The 15,952-nt window shown below is 43.2% G+C and overlaps 1 protein-coding gene across 8 annotated transcripts in view; it reads right to left on the bottom strand.

The window, feature by feature from the left end:
- Window positions 1-15,952, bottom strand: part of RBPJ (recombination signal binding protein for immunoglobulin kappa J region) — a 94,322-nt gene that overhangs the window by 48,405 nt on the left and 29,965 nt on the right. For 4 of the 8 annotated variants that reach the window (XM_006138173.5, XM_075930621.2, XM_006138171.5 and 1 more), the window contains exons 2-3: window positions 7,387-7,445; window positions 6,464-6,615 (exon numbers count right to left, since the gene is read on the bottom strand). The exons of 1 other annotated variant lie outside the window; for it this stretch is intronic. In XM_006138173.5, coding sequence (XP_006138235.1) covers window positions 6,464-6,528 — 65 coding nt within the window. In that variant the 5' untranslated portion in view covers window positions 6,529-6,615; window positions 7,387-7,445. Of the gene's footprint in view, window positions 1-6,463; window positions 7,108-7,386; window positions 7,446-8,497; window positions 10,020-15,952 lie in introns of those variants that run through there. 3 more of the 8 variants (XM_075930619.2, XM_014581107.4, XM_089777838.1) reach the window with 3 other exon arrangements.

The raw sequence follows: 15,952 nt of genomic DNA, 5'->3' as shown, positions 1-15,952 counted from the left end.
ATTGAGTTAAATGAAACAAAAACTACCTATATATGGAACTAGAAAAATACCCTTACCTTTAAGAAATGGTGTGCATAAGGAACTAGAAAGGTTAGTAAATTTAAATATAATTAAAAGAGTATGAGAGCCAGTTGAGTGAACAAGTTCAGTAGTATAATAGAAAAGTAGATTCTTATAGTTAGGTTTAGATCACAAAAACTTAAATTAGTACATTAAAAGCAAACATTTTAAAATGTCTACCAGGGAAGAAATATTTTTACTAATATTAGGAACAAAATAAATTTATATTCTTTAGATTCTTTGAATACATTTGGCAAATACTATTGGAATAAGAATGCCAATTGCTATGCACATTTAATACACCTTTTGGAGTTTATTTATTTTTTTAAATCACTTTTTGGATTACGTTCAGCTCTAGAAGTATTCCATAAACCAAGCTTTCTGAAAATATATATGGGACACAAATGTACATAGATGGCATAAAATGAGGAAGAACTGTATAAGATACACCTTATATTGGAGTGTCCATACCAGATAATTCTACTGATTTAATTAAGTTTCTGAACCTATTTACATTGGTACCATTTTCTTATCTAGACATGGCCTAATTATGGATGTTAAATATCTATTAATTGAATAATCAACTAATCTCGTGAATTCTTATTGGTTATTCAACTATTCTAAAGTCCCTGGGGATGGGGCCACCAGCCACTGAGCTCCAGCTCTACTGTCGAGGAAACCCCTGCCACTTCGTGCTGCTGCCTCTCTATCAGGCCAGGCAAGAGCTGGACCACAAGGGGACACAGTTTAAAAACCAGTTCCCCTCATGACCGGTAGCCTGTTGCCCCACACTGCTGCCTTTGATACAGAGGCAGCAGTGAGGGGCGGCAACACCCCCTGAGCTCCCAGAGCCAGGGAGAGCCAGAACTGAGCCAGGCTGCAGGCCAGCCTGCTAAACATTTACTGGCAGCGGGGAGGGGGAAGATGTGTGTAGTCTATCTAGCTTTTAAGCCAAAAAGCTTTTGTTTATTGGTTAATCAATTAATTGACTATACTATTATCCCTAGGCCTAATTAGACAACAAAAGAGTAGCATCATCCACATTTTACAGATAGCAAACTGAAAGCATGGAGAAATTAAAGGAGTTAGCCAAGGTCACACGTCTGTGGGAGAGCCAGGAATTGAACCCCACCATCATGAGTCAATCCCAAAACCATCCTTTGTGCACTTCTAGATGAATAGAGTTCTGCAAATCCACACTACAGTAAAACCTGCGCTATCCGAAACTTAAGCATCCGGAAAACTGTAGAAACTGGCAAATTTTTGACACCAGGAAAACAAAACAAAAAACAAACTGGCCCTTTAAGTGCTGCTCAGACATGTAGCATGTACCTGGGGGAGGGGCGAACAGCAGCTGAAAGCAAGCATCTTGGCTCCCCCCCGTCCCGTGGCTCCTGGAACCCCCGGCAGGCCAGCCCGCCCCCCCCCCCCCGGCAGGCCACCCTTGCCATCTCTGCCTCCTGCCCCCCCAGCTTCCACCCACCCTCACCAGGCTGCATCCCGCGGCTCCTGGCACCCCTGGCAGGCCAATCCCCCACCGCCCTGGCTCCCATGCCTCTCCCAGGCAGGCTGCCCCCACCAGCTCCACCTTCCAGCTTCTACCCTCCTCCCACCAGGCTGCATCCCGCCCCCTTGTGGCTCATGGCCCCCCTAAGCAGGCCACATCCCGGCCCCCGCAAGGCTCCCATGCCCCCTCCGCGTAGGCCCCGCATGGCTCCCGCCCCTCCTCCTCCCCCCAGATAACCAGAATTTTTAGGTTACCAGCACGCCCTAATCCCTGGGAGTGCCGGATAACACAGGTTTTACTGTATCTACTTTATAGACAAAAAGTTTCCACATCTATGAATAAAAATACAGATATCCGCAGCTCATTTTTTTAATGGATGAAGATGCAAATTTTTATCTAGAATCCTACAAATATGTGGATATTCACGGATCATTTTGTGGATGCAGCTGTGGATATCCATGTAGGGCTCTACAAATGAAGGCTACAGATTTTGTTGAAATGATTGTGCGACCGTGTATAGATACTGCTTCTACTTAAAGAATTTTTTAAGCATGCAAAACTGAAATTAAAGCTGAGAGAACAAACTATTAACTAAGATGCTATGTTTTTAAAATACAAATATTTGGGGTGGGGGGGTTTGTAGGTACACATGCTTGTTTACTATAAGCCCAATTTGTGACTGCCTCTATTAAAACAAGTCAACTTTTCTCCAATTGTGTTTTCTCAGTCCCTGTAAGCTTAAGGCCATGGGGCAGGTGAATGTCATATTATGGCACTTCTCAAATGGAGAAGAGGATGCCCTGGCCAATATTCCTTTTCTCAGTACCAATAAGTTCTATAGTCCAAAGTTTTGTATGCACAAATGGTCACATCCACTGCAATATTAATGTATAATTTACTGTTTGCAACATCTTCTGAGATGCCTTATGCATGGAAAGCAATGTGAATAGATGTAGTTGAAATTTAATTAGAAGCAGGGACAGAAGTCTCTTCTACATATGCTACTTAGCAGACTGTTGGTGTTCAGTGAACAACAAAGGGTTCTATGCACTCAGCAGCACAATGGACCCAAATTCTACAACAGGTGCTCTTCCATTCATAAATGTAGTGACTTCTACTGGATCTCTACATAAAGATAAAAGCGTTGTTGGGGAAACTGAATGTTGAGAATCCCTATTCAAATAGCACTCAGCTTCTGGGGACAACATATGATAGCTGGGTAAAGCTCCACCCTTTAGGGGCCCCAGCTGCTGCCACACCTCCAAAGAGGGAGAGGGGCATGTGCCACTGACACTCTACTGTGTGTTGGGGTTATTGGTGGGTTATTCTTTATTGTGTGCTTAGAGACCCAGAGATTGCTTTATTCCATCTCTACACCTTGACCAGACAGAGCTCTGACCAACAGTAGCAGTTCATCAGCTTGGCCTCGGCTGTCACAAACTTTGCTCTGCAACCTTTGCACCTCCACTCTACACTTCACATCCTTTGTGGGACAAGAGTTCTGCCCTGTGCAAGTGGCTCATCTGCAAAACCCACGTATACTGCTCTCTCCAGATCATACACCTTTAATGTCAGGCAAGGATGATCCCAACAAGCCAAGACAGCTACTGTATCATTTGCTGGCTCCTGATTTTATGGTTGCAAGGTGGGACAGAGTGCTGTTCAGGTAATTCACTGCCTCTTGTGAACACAAAAAATTCTTCATGCTGGGTGTCTGACTTGGTCTGATTTTTTGGGGGGGGGGATGTCAACCAAAATGGTTCAGACATTTCTACACTAAGACTAGAAAAATGGTTTACACCTGTTAAATTCTGGCAATGCTTTCCAGAGCCATCCCTACCCAGAGGCAGAATACACAGCTGCATAGGGCGGCTGAAAAATTGGAGCACCACTGGGTCTTAATGTTCACCTGCCTACTTCTTCCTATTCCTGTATTGCTGTCTGCTTCCCCTGGAGAGGAACTAGTTAAAGTAAAAGTGAAAAAGCCTGCCAGGCCTATTAGCAGAACTTGAACCTGTGAAAGCCATTCAAGTGATAAGGAAGCCATTTAATAGGCATTTCCCAACTCCAAAACAGGGATGGGAAAGATACAGCCCATGGACTGGATATGGCCAGCTGAGATTTCTAATCTGGCCCACGGCCTGCTCACATAGCACAGAGCAGCTCTGTGCTGTTTAGAGTGGCTGGCTGCCCCCTGTGCCTCTCTGTGCTGCACTTGTACGGGAGGGAAAGCTGTGTGTGCCCACTGCAAGTACAATCTCTCAGCTAATACTGGCTGGGAACCAGGCAACGGGAGCTGAGAGATTACGTTGGGTGAGTGGAGGCAGCACGTGAACAGGCAAACACTTTGAGCAGTCTGGGGATGTTGGCAGCCAGAGGGCCTGCCAAAGAGTCCTGCTGGCCGGCAGCTGCTTAGGTAAACTGGGACTGGGAATCTTCGAGAGGTAAGACCAGGACTTGCTGAACAAGGACACTAAATTTGGGATCAGAAGCGTAAGAAGTGATGCCAAGGACTAGCTAAGTGAGGAAAACATGAATGGAACTAGGAGCCATGGAAAGGAGGAGACAGAACTGGGACATGGTCAGACTGAAGAGAACATGACAGATGAAGTAATGGTTGGCTATCTGTAAATTTTTATTATAATTGATTAAAATATTTCTTCCTTAGTTTGTGACGGTCTGGTGAAATCTTTGTTTACAGATAAAAATTAGGGCTGTCAAGTGATTAAAAAATTAGGGCTGTCAAGCTGCAGCGGCGTTTCAAAGGGGCAGTGCTGTGGAATACCGGGACCAGCTGGAGTTCACAGCTGACCCCAGGCTCAGTGCATCTGCCTCTTTGAAATGCAATGGCAGCGTTTCAAAGGGGCAGCACCGCAGGAGCCCAGAATCAGCTGGAGTCCCCAGCTGACCCCAGCGCCATGAAGCACCACCCGTTGGAAAGGCCACCCTGTGCAGTGCTGCCTCTTTGAAGCACCAGAGAAGCACTTCAAAGGAGCAGTGAAATGTGGAGCAGGAAATCAGCTGGAGTGTCTTGGCCTGGGAAAATATGCAAAGTATCAACAAGCTAATTATTGGATGTGGGAAAATATGTAATGTATTGACGATCTTGTTAGGTTCTCAAAACAACAGGGGTAACTACTGTATATCCAACAGTATATACGTGCTGGGGATATTCCTAACACTGGAACCTCGGTGTAGACCAAAGCCGCAGAAGGTGCTACGCACTGGCCACTGGGATCCGTCCGCTGTCCTTCTTCAGGGGGTTCGCGGCAGCAGAAGGGACGTAGGCATTGCATTTTATTCTGAGGTTTGCTTAGACTTAATAAGCATTGTACTTTCTTAATAAGCATTGCATTTTATTTTGAGGTTTGCTTAGGCTTAATAAGTATTGTATTTTATTCTAAGATTTGCTTCTTTGTATTTTACTCTAATATTAAGAACTGTATTTTACTCTAATATTTGCTTAGTAAAATCGTTAAGCCTTCACCCAAGTTGTATGCTTATTGCCTCCAAATCCCTTAAGGGAAGAACCACTGCCTCTTGGCAATTCAGAGGGGGGAGGTAGAGAGGAGGGGAGAGACAGGTGGCACCGCAGAGACGGTGCTGGGGAGAACCGGCTTTTAAGCTGGCTGCTCCCAGAAATGGCTCCTGCTTCCACCCCTTCCCTTGCTGCCCGATACAGAGGCAGCAAGAGCGGGGGAGGAAATACGAGTAGTTGACTCTACTACCCGATAAGCAAATGCTTATCCTTTATAACCCTACCTCAGGCCCAATCTTTTGATGACAAGAAAGACTGAATTCTACTGACGTGCTATGTATGAATGAGTGTAATAATATTTGTGCCTAAGAGAAAACAGGTCCTCAACAGTTCAACAGCAGATACTTGCATTTGATTCCTCTGAAGAAAACAGGGTAAGTGTAATTCCGTGACATCCTCATATTGAGGAGGAGTATGGTAATAAGTAGCTAGAACAGATGGAGTCTTAGCTTGACTTCAAAGTCAGTTAACTGAAGATAACTTTTTAACCTTGTTTTCTAACCATGTATCTACATGGCTCAGGTGAAGTAAACAAAGGGGGAAAAACAAAATGTTCTTTTTACAAAATGCTTGGTTATGCTGACAGCCTCATAAAAAAAACTGTGTTGCAAAGGTACTGTGCATCTGAAGAAATGGCACAGTTGGAAAAAATTAACTTGCCACCTCCACCAGTACAATTATGTCAAGCACAATCCGTAAGGTCTGTGTCAGTCAGTCAACACAAATTTAAGAGTTCACAAGGTCACCCCTCCTGTCTCAACCCATTTAAGTTATTCATATACACGGACAACATCCTGTTCAGCCACTAGGTCATTGCAAACATTTATTATTTATATGCTACAACCACATAGAGGCTGTGATCTGGATCAGGGTCCCACTGTGTGAGTAGCCATATGAAGACATTTAGAAACAGATCCTGCCTTGAATAGTCTAATTATTCAAAACAAATAATACACAAATATAGACAATGTCAAAAGTACATGTTATTAGTTAGCCTCAGCCATTTTTTAAAATCAACTGCACAGTTCACACCCACATTCATGTAGCTAGCTTGCTTCATCACTGCTGACCCAATATGCACTCTTTCCTGCCAAGCTACAGAAACAGATACAAGAATTAAAAAACTGTGACAACCTAATGGTATCTGAGTAGCTAAACATGAATAAAGACACAACTTCTCCCGCCCCTGTGGCTCCACTGTTGCTTCAGCTACTCTTCCCCTTTGGAAGGGGAGTAATGGGAGGCCTAACTACACCACAGGTCTTTAGAGAGCTCAGAGATGAAAGAATACAACAGTCCCACCAGTCAATATACAGAAAATTCCTTAAGTATCCTTCAAAAAGTTCTTAATAACCCACCTGTTCCATGATGAATTCCACTGACCATGCACCATCATATCTTTGTAAGGCATAGTCTTGTACATTCACAGATGGCAAGTCCTTCAAAACAGGGAACGTGCTATTTGTTTGAAACAAGTCTCCTATTGTCCAGCACTGTGCGCCTTTTGGCACTATACCAAAAAAAGTTCACATAATTACAAGAGAAAAGCACTGGTTCACTTAGTCCCTCCCTCTCACTAGAAGTCATTTGTTCAATTAGAAACTACCTCTCCCTTTTTCATCCTCCCATAGTTATTTCATCACTGTATTCTTTCTTTTCCAATCCCCTCATAAAGAACAGACCTAGCCACAGTTGCAGTACAGCATCCTTGTTCTGCTTTAATAAGTAGGTTAACATTTAAACAGCATATAAGAGTAAGCAAGCTCATTTATACGAAAGTGTCATTTTGTATTTGGAAGAAAAACGCAGCTAGTAAGTTGTTATAAGTTATGACAACTTCGTTACCTAAGTTCAAGGAACACAAACAAGTTTACAGTACAACCTAAAGCAGTTAGGATTTTAATCAAACTGAAACTCACGCAATTCTGCCACGAGGATAAATTAACAAGCCAGTATGACACCTTGTCTAAGGACAAAGTGCCTGACCATAAATCTGAAGATAAATAAACTAAAATGTGAATACATGAAAGTTATCTGCTCTCATAAGCTACACCACTACTGTGATCTCATGTCTACGAAAGGATTCAAAAATAAATATAAATTCAGAAAGTGGCCCTTGAGTAAGAGACAGAATTTAACGTATTTATTTTAAACAAACTATAAAAGGAGTAATTTAAAGTTATCTTTAATCAGATATGCTACTGAATTTTGTATTAACCCCTTATGAATTAAGATGTCTCACTCAAAAGTTACAGCATACTGCATACTTTCAGACACTTACCTCAGCAATTGAAAGAGATATCAGCTTGAAAAATCAGCATGCCAACTGAACCTCAGTCCCTAAAACACAATATATTTTGGCTCAGCTATTGTGATTGCATGTTCACTGTAAGGTTCTAGTCTGAAATATATCTATCCACCAAAAAAGAGAAGAAACAAAGATGGCAAGAGGTAAAAAGATAGAGCAGTTCATGAAATTAGCCACTGAAATAATCAGTGAACTTAACATGTGGTCATATGATGGAGTGATATCATAGTGTTATGTATTTAATTATGGATGACGGATCTAATCTGCTCAATTTACAAGTGAATGGTTTTCTTCCTAACAGTGAGCTCTATAAACTTGGGACCGCAAAGTCAAGCTACATTCTCTCTTGTGGCAAGGTCTACATTTAAAAGTTAAGTCAGCATAGTTACAGTGCTCTGGCTATAAATAATTTACACTGCTGATTGCTGTAGCTGTGCCAAACCCACAGTGTAGATGCATATAGATCAATGGAAAGGAAGAATGCTTCTGTCAATCTAGTTACCATTCCTTCAGGGGATCGAAAAAACTCTTCCATCACTGCACGAAGCATATATACTACAGCACTGAAGTGGTATAACTACAGCATCACATATTTCTCAGAAAATAATCCTGCTCACTTCCCTACAGCTTTAGTCACTGTACAGTGCTAGCTGAAATAAAAACTTGTCTGCTGATGAAACTGTGAATATAAAGAAGCTGAGCATGTCAGAAGGACCATTTTTTACAGTCATTTTCTGATTGTAACTATCTAATGGTGCTCAGGCTACAGCAGCAATTTCTAAACTACAGAAGGAGTTAAATTAAATAAACCCTCTCAATATATTATTTGTTTGCTCCTGTTGCTAGACTACTGAAGAGTCATAAACTGACAAGATAGAAATGAAAGAGCTACTATTAGGCCATTCAGCCAACTTTCCTAACAGTGTAGGTTTGGTTGTTCTTTACAGTGTAATATGAGGTTTTGTTCTATCTTGTTTTCAATGCACAAACCACTCCTGTTCCCATAGGACAGAGATTCCTGCTCTTAACTACACCTTCCATCCCTGAAATGGAAGACAGTAACAAATTTTAATCTTATACTCACACAGGAGGTGTCTCAAACGAATCACACAAAATCTTGAGCCATAATGAATTTCTTTTAACTGCCATCATTCCATGCAATGCCAATACTACACACTATAAAGAGAAACTATGAATGACCCAACAAGGAAGTGGTAAAGGATTAAATTGAGCTTGCAGTAGTGTCGTTACCAAGGAGGAAGACTCTTATGAGACTAACCAATCCGGCTAACCTTAAAAGGAATTTTTTTCCTGATAATTTCTGTCCTTCTTAAACACTCTTTTAGACTCTTGATCAGGACAATCACAATTCAATTTTGAGAGACTTCCATCTATTGCTCAGTTAAGGAGGAAAGAGTGTTAATTGTTTTGTGCTTTCATCCTTACCTATACCCGTACAACAGGGAATTTCATCACCACCACTGCAACCACTACTTCCTTACAAAGGGATCAGTTACAGTCAACAAAATAAAACAGTTATTGCTACAATTTCAAAGACACAAGGCAGAGAATCTTAGCAGCATCTCAAAAGAGACAATATTTAGAGGAAGCAAAAAAACTCAAGATTTCCACATAATTTCACACAAGAGAGCTGGAGTTGTTAAGACAGAGCTTTCCAAAACAAAAACCCCCAAACAGTTGTATCCACAAGACAGTACAAAGGTTTCAGTTTACAGTGCTATAAAACATACACTGGTGTTGCAAACAAACAAAAAACCCCGAAAACAAAAAAACACAACCCACACACACCAAAAAACGAACAAAAATTTTAAAAAAATCAGTTGTTAACCAAGGCCATGTCCATGGGTGATCCAGCAGCACAACTATCACACTACAGGTATACTGCTGTATCACTGTAGTATAGATACTTCCGATGGCAACGGAAGAGGGTTTTTTACCCTGTGTGGTTTTCCATCCTCTGTGGTGGTAACTAGGTCAATGGAAGAACACACAGGGGGTTAGTCAGATGAACTAGTGAATTTTTCATACCCCTGAGTGCTGTAGCTATGGTCACCCTAACTTAAAGTGTAGACCAAGCCTAAGAATTTGAGGAAAGTGTCTTGTAGGAGTAAAATCTCGATAATAATTAAAGTCATACTCTACTAGAAGTAAGGAGTACTTCAGTTATATTGTTTCAGTGTGTTGGTGACTTGCCTAACTAGACTTTGTTTTGCTACTTTTTCTCCCAACCTTGGTCAGATATTGAAAATAGATGGGGATTACAGGTCACAAAGTTATATGGAAGTGAAATTTGTTAACACTAAGGATGTTAAGGACTAGTTGATTCCCTCCCACCCCCTCGCCCCCAACTGCTGCCTCTATCAGACAGAGGCAGCAAAGGGGGAGGGGCCGCAGAGAGGAGATACTTCAATGTGGCAGCAGCACAGAGAACCCGTATCTGGGCTCCATGCAGTGGTGCTGCTTTGAAACACCTTGGTGACATTTCAAAGGGACAGGGCCACAAAGCTGATCCTCGGCTCCATGCAGTGCTGACCCTTTGAAATACCACCAAGGCATTTCAAAGTGGAAGCACTGCGTGGAGCCCATGGTCAGCTGGGGACTCCCTAGCTAACCCCAGGCTCCCTGAGGCATTTCCGTGGAACCCGGAGTCAGCTGGGGACTCGGGCTGATCCCGGGCTCTAGCACAGCATTTCAAAGTGCACAGAACCCAGGGTCAGCTGGGGAGTCCCCAGCTGGATCCTGGGTTCCGCGTGGGATTTCAAAGCGGCAGCACCGCATAGAGCACAGAGTCAGCAGGGGACTCTGAGTCCCCTGCTGACCCCAGGCTCTATGAAGGCATTTTCACTTCAAAATGCACAAAATCCCCTGCTGCGGACTCTGGTACATTTCAAAGCTGGCACACCGCATGCAGCCTGAGGCCCACAGGAAGTCCTGCTGACTCTGGGCTCCACGCGAGTGCTTCTACTTTGAAATGCACAAGATCCCACAGGATCTTGTGCATTTCAAAGTGGAAACACCCTCATGGATCCCAGTGTAGGATGTTAAATACTGGTTAATTGAACAGTCAATTAACCTCATGAATTCTTATCATTAGTCGCCTATTCTATAGTCCCTGGGCAGCCCCCGTCCGGGGGAAAGGGTCAGAACTCCTGGACCCAGCAAAACCTGGAGCTGAGCTGGGCTCTCTGCCTGCCTGGCTCCTAATACACTTCAAATGCACAGCCACAGAGGGGTAGGTCCTGGACCCAGCACAAGCTGGAATTGAACTGGGCTGCTGGCAAGTCTGCTAAAAAATTTACTGGCAAGGGGTGGCGGTGGGGAGAACGGGGAAATGCATGTAGTCTATAGCACTAACCTATAAGCTTTTGCCTATTGGTCAATCGGTTAATCAACTATACTATTACATTGCTGGCCCCAGGCTGCATGAGGAGTTCCAATTTTGAAATGTTTGGGTTCTTGTACATTTCAAAGGACGAGTGTGCAAGTGCCTATCGATTAGTCAATGGAAATTCCAGCGACTACTTGACTAGTAAATTAATCGTTATTTAACATACTTAGTTAACACTTCTGATATCTGCATATAATTAGTGTAAATAGCTTGAATGGTCCAGAATATTTTAGTACGAAGTAATAATTGATCTACTTGCATTTGTATGGGAAATAGCAAAACAAAAACTAAAAACGGAAAGTCCCGCAGTACTATCTTCCTTCCAAAGACAACATGAAAAGGCAGTAATTCCTTATGTATACTATCTAGAAAATGAGAGAATATGTGGAAATATGACTACACAGCTGATTACCCTTGCAAGTCTAGTGAAGTCTTACATTTTCTGCCTGTGGTGGAAGAAAAGTGAACTATCAAGGTTGAAAATACTTCATTTTATACAGTAACTTCCTGAGAAAGTTCCTCCCTACCTCCTTGCAAGAGCCAGTACTGCAAACTCAAACTGAAATTTCAAACACAGGCAGTGTTCCTTCTGGCTCATCCATCAAATCACCATAGTGAGACTGACTACACTGAGAGGATATAACTGTTCCATATAATGGTACATCTAGACTGTAAGCTTCTTTCGAAAGAGAGTATCCACATCTAAAACCGGATCAAAAAAGCGATCTGCTTTTTCAAAAGAGAGCATCCAGACTGCATGGACGCTCCCTTGAAAGAAAGCCTGATTGTTATTCACCTAGTGGCCACCAGGGCACCTGTGCTTTTTTCGATTGCCTTTTCTTTTGAAAAAAATCCTTGTTCTGCGTCTACATATGCATTTTTTCAAAAGAGCTCTTTCAAAAAAGGTGTTCTTCCTCGTAATTTGAGGTATACCAATGTAAAAAAAAAAAACCTCCGTTCTTTTGATTTAATTTCGAAAGAATGTGATTGCAGTATGAATGCAGGTAAAGTTTTTTTTTATAAAAGGACAGGTTTTTTTTAAAAAACAATGTAGTCGAGACATATCCTATTGCATTTTGATGCAATGTCACTCTCCTGACTATAACCATATTTGAAGGACATCAAACCTCTTCAAAAGTGAGAGCAAAAGGAACATGACATTCTTTGTGCCTAGAATTCTCCAAAAATAAGATGATTTAATAAATCATTAGCTGAAAACATAGTCAATCAACAATTCTGCTTTTTCCGAATCCAAATAGCTAGATCCAAAAGACCTCTTTAAAATAATAATAAATGAAATCGGAATGGTTTACTCTATTTACATATAATTTTTCTAATATTTCAAGACCTTGGCTTTCTACACTGGCTATTTCTTAAGTGAAATCACTTCATGAGAATCAAGTCTGCCGTTGGCAAAAAGGATAGCAACAAATGACATATAATCTGTGTTATCAATTATTTCTGAGGAGAAAAAAAAATCAGACATTTACAATTTCTAAACTGCAAAAAGATTCTTTAAGTTGAATATCTGATGTAGATGTTTCATTAACCAATTAAGGGTTCCAAGTACATATGATTGCTTAATTTTTTTTAAATAAACATACAACTTGTGTTATATTATAACCATGTCTCTAATCCAACATAAAGCTCCAATAGCTGACGCTAAGTACATTTACTGTACTATTATGGTTAACTGGGTCAATGACGTAGGAATAAAAAGGTCACCTGCAAATTTCTGAAATACACTTTTTTATTCGTCATAGTATTTCTATAATATGTCAGAGAGTCAAATACACTAACATCTCAACCATACTTCAGTCAACGTATTATGGTCCTTTTTGATCCATTTGAATTCCAGCATCTCTTACACCATCTCAGTATAAAAGGTATTTGCATAAAATAGCACCCTTATACATATCTCAGCTTTGTATCTTGCTGTGTTTTAATGTAACCTTTCTGCAAGTGTATTCATCAAAATGTAATGCTCCCTTGGAAACAAAATCTTATTACATGAAACTTCTGATAATCCAGAACCTTTAGGACCCAGGGGGTGCCGGATCATAAAATATGCCGGACTATCAGAAGGGGGGGCTATGAGGGGTCTGGAATGGGGTGGGGACGGATGCCACCCAAGACCCCTCATAGCCCCCCCTTCTGATAGTCCGGCTCTGCCGCAGGCGTCCCTGATTCAGCCGCTGCTGATCAGTTTCAGCAGTGGCTGAATCGGGGACGCCTGCAGCAGAGCAGTTGGGGTGCTGCTGGGTTGGTCTGGTAGCACCGCCCCTCGGTGCTGCGAGACCAACCCGGCAGCACCCCTGTTGCTTTTGGGAACGCCTGGGACAGAGCAGCTGGGGTGCTGCCGGGTTGGTCCCGTAGCACCGCTCCTCGGTGCTGCGGGACCAACCCGACAGCACTCCAGCTGCTCTGCCCAAAGCGTCCTCAAGTCAGCCGCTGGTCAGTTTCAGCAGTGGCTGAATCTGGGATGCCTGGGGCAGAGCAGCTAGGGGGCTGCCGGGTTGGTCCCGCAGGGCTGCCCCTTGGTGACGCGGGACCAACCCGACAGCACTCCAGCTGCTCTGCCCCAGGCGTCCCCAAGAGCAGCTGGGGTGCTGCCTGGTTGGTCCCACAGCGCCGAGGGGCAGCGCTACAGAACCAACCGGGTAGCACCCCAGCTGCTCTGTTCCCGGCTTCCCCGATCCAGCTGCTGGTCAGTTTCAGCAGCGACTGAATCGGGGAAGACGGGTGCAGAGCAGCTCCAATTGTCCGGTTGCCCGGAGCACTTCCGGGTTCCCGATGGTGCTGGTCCATCAGGAGTGCCAGAGCATTGGATGCCGAACCAATGGAGTTTTACTGTACTTATAAAAAAAAAAAAAAAAGACACAAAAAAATTCTTTCATCCACAGAGGTGAAATAGCTGCATGTATCCTCTTATGTCACAGGATATGTTTTCTATGGGCAAACTTCACATGAAAAAGATCTCCAATGAACAAGAGCAAAGTTGTCATTGTACAAAATATATTTTTCTAAACACAATAACTGTTTTTCAAATGTACCCCACTACAGATTGAACCTCTCTAGCCGGGCACCCTCAGGAACTGACTAGTGCTGAAACAGGGAAAGAGTTGCTGAGTGTGAGGCCCAGTTTCTTCCCATGAATGCTCTAATCTGTGAACACCCACAGGGATGCCAGACCATAGATGTTTCTAGGCTATGGAAGTTCAAAACGACTTGTGTCCCACGTTATTGAGGAAGGCAAAATTCTCCTCACCTGATTCCCTACCCCAGAATCTCTGCCAGTCTGACCCATGGGAAAATTTCTTCCTGACTCCAAATATGGCAATCAGTTAGACCCTGAAAATGTGGGCACGGCACACCAGGCAGATACATGGGAAAGATTATCTGTAGTAACTGAGAACCATTCCCATCTAGTGTCTCATCTTCAGCTACTGGGGATTTATGTTACTAGAAGACATCAGTGGACCACATGCCAGTGTAGGCCATTACACCATACTATCCCGTCAATAACCATATCAAGCTCAGTCTTGAAGCCAGTTAGTTTTTTTTTACACCCCCCTCTCTCACTGCTCTCCTTGGAGACTTTAAAGGGGAATATGATAGAAGTATATAAAATCATGAGTGGTGTGGAGAAAGTTAATAAGGAAAAGTTCCCATAATATAAGTACCACCACCAATTAAATTAATGGCATTCGCTTTAAAACAAATAAAAGGAAGTTCTTCACACAGTGCAGTCAACCAGTGGAACTCGTTGCCTGAGGAGATTGTGAAGGCTAGGACTATAAACAGGATTTAAAACAGAGCTAGATAAATTCATGGAGTTTAAGTCCATTAGCCAGGATGGGTAAGGAACAGTGTCCCTAGCCTGTTTGTCAGAGGGTGGAGATGGAAGGCAGGAGAGAGATCGCTTGATCATTACCTGTTCAATTCATTTCCCTCTGGGGCACCTGGCATTGGCCACTGTCGGCAGGCAGGATACTGGGCTGGATGGACCTTTCGTCTGACCCATTATGGTCACTCTTATGTTCTCATGTGTGTGTATGTTGGTCTACGTAAGCATATGCTAACTGCTTTGCCATCGTATTCTCAATCAATTCGGTGTATCATTCCCCCCATCCCATAAAAATCCAGTGTGCTTCTTATAAGCCTAACTGCTTAACTTAACTCCTCTCCCTTTCCGGAATTTTCCTCTCTTATTTACTTTGTTTAGGTGAACTATTGTAACTTTAACACCTTTTATAGGAGAGATAGGGATGTTAAATTTCAATGAATCAGCTAATTGGGTAGTCGATGGAATTTCTATTGACTACTTGATTAGTCAATAAGGAGGACGCTCGCATTTCAAAGGAAGAGGCACAGTGGGAAACCGCGGGCGACTTTTGTACATTTCAAAGGGAAAGGCACAGCAGTCGGGACCCCATGTGAGCAGGGACTGCTTCACTCATACTGTTTCCCCTGCTACACATCTACCTCCCCTGCACTGCGCCTGCAGAGTCCGTGCTGGGGGTAATGGCATTTAAGCTAGCTCTCCTCAGCTCCAGCTCTTGCTCCCCCACCCTCAGAGCCTCTGATACAGGGCAGAAAAGGGGGGGGGTGATTAGTTCAGTAGCCATGATATGTATGGTATTAGGGATGTTAGATATCATTTATTTTAGTAATCATGTAGCCACAGCAATTTTTAGTAGGGATATTACATATTGTTTATTGAATAATTGTGTAACTGCACCAAATCTTATCTGTTACACAATTATTTGATGGCCCCTAACGGTGGAACTAGCAGCTAATGTGCTCCTGGTCCCACTCTCGGGGAGCCCCCTGCCACCTTACAATGCTACCTCATTCCCAGGATCCCCCTGCTACCCTGTGCTATACAGACTGCATTTCACCTGCCACCCTGCCCAGTGTGGGGTGGCAGCAAGTCCCTGGTGATGGGGGTCCTGAGCACCCCAAAAAGGCTGCACCAGCATCCTATGGAGCAGCCTTTGTGTGCTGCAAGCCCAGGCCTCCTGCCTCCCCACACTTCTGCCTTTGTATCAGAGGCAGCAGCATGGCGGGGGAAGTGACTCTGTGAAGCTGGTGCTTGTGGGGAGCCAGCTTTTAAGCCAGTTTCCCCCG

Source organism: Pelodiscus sinensis, chromosome 4 (assembly GCF_052426305.1).
Source record: "Pelodiscus sinensis isolate ZL-2025 chromosome 4, ASM5242630v1, whole genome shotgun sequence".
Lineage (NCBI taxonomy): Eukaryota > Metazoa > Chordata > Testudines > Trionychidae > Pelodiscus > Pelodiscus sinensis.
The sequence above is the reverse complement of the archived record's forward strand: the minus strand, read 5'-3'. Positions and strand labels throughout refer to the sequence as shown.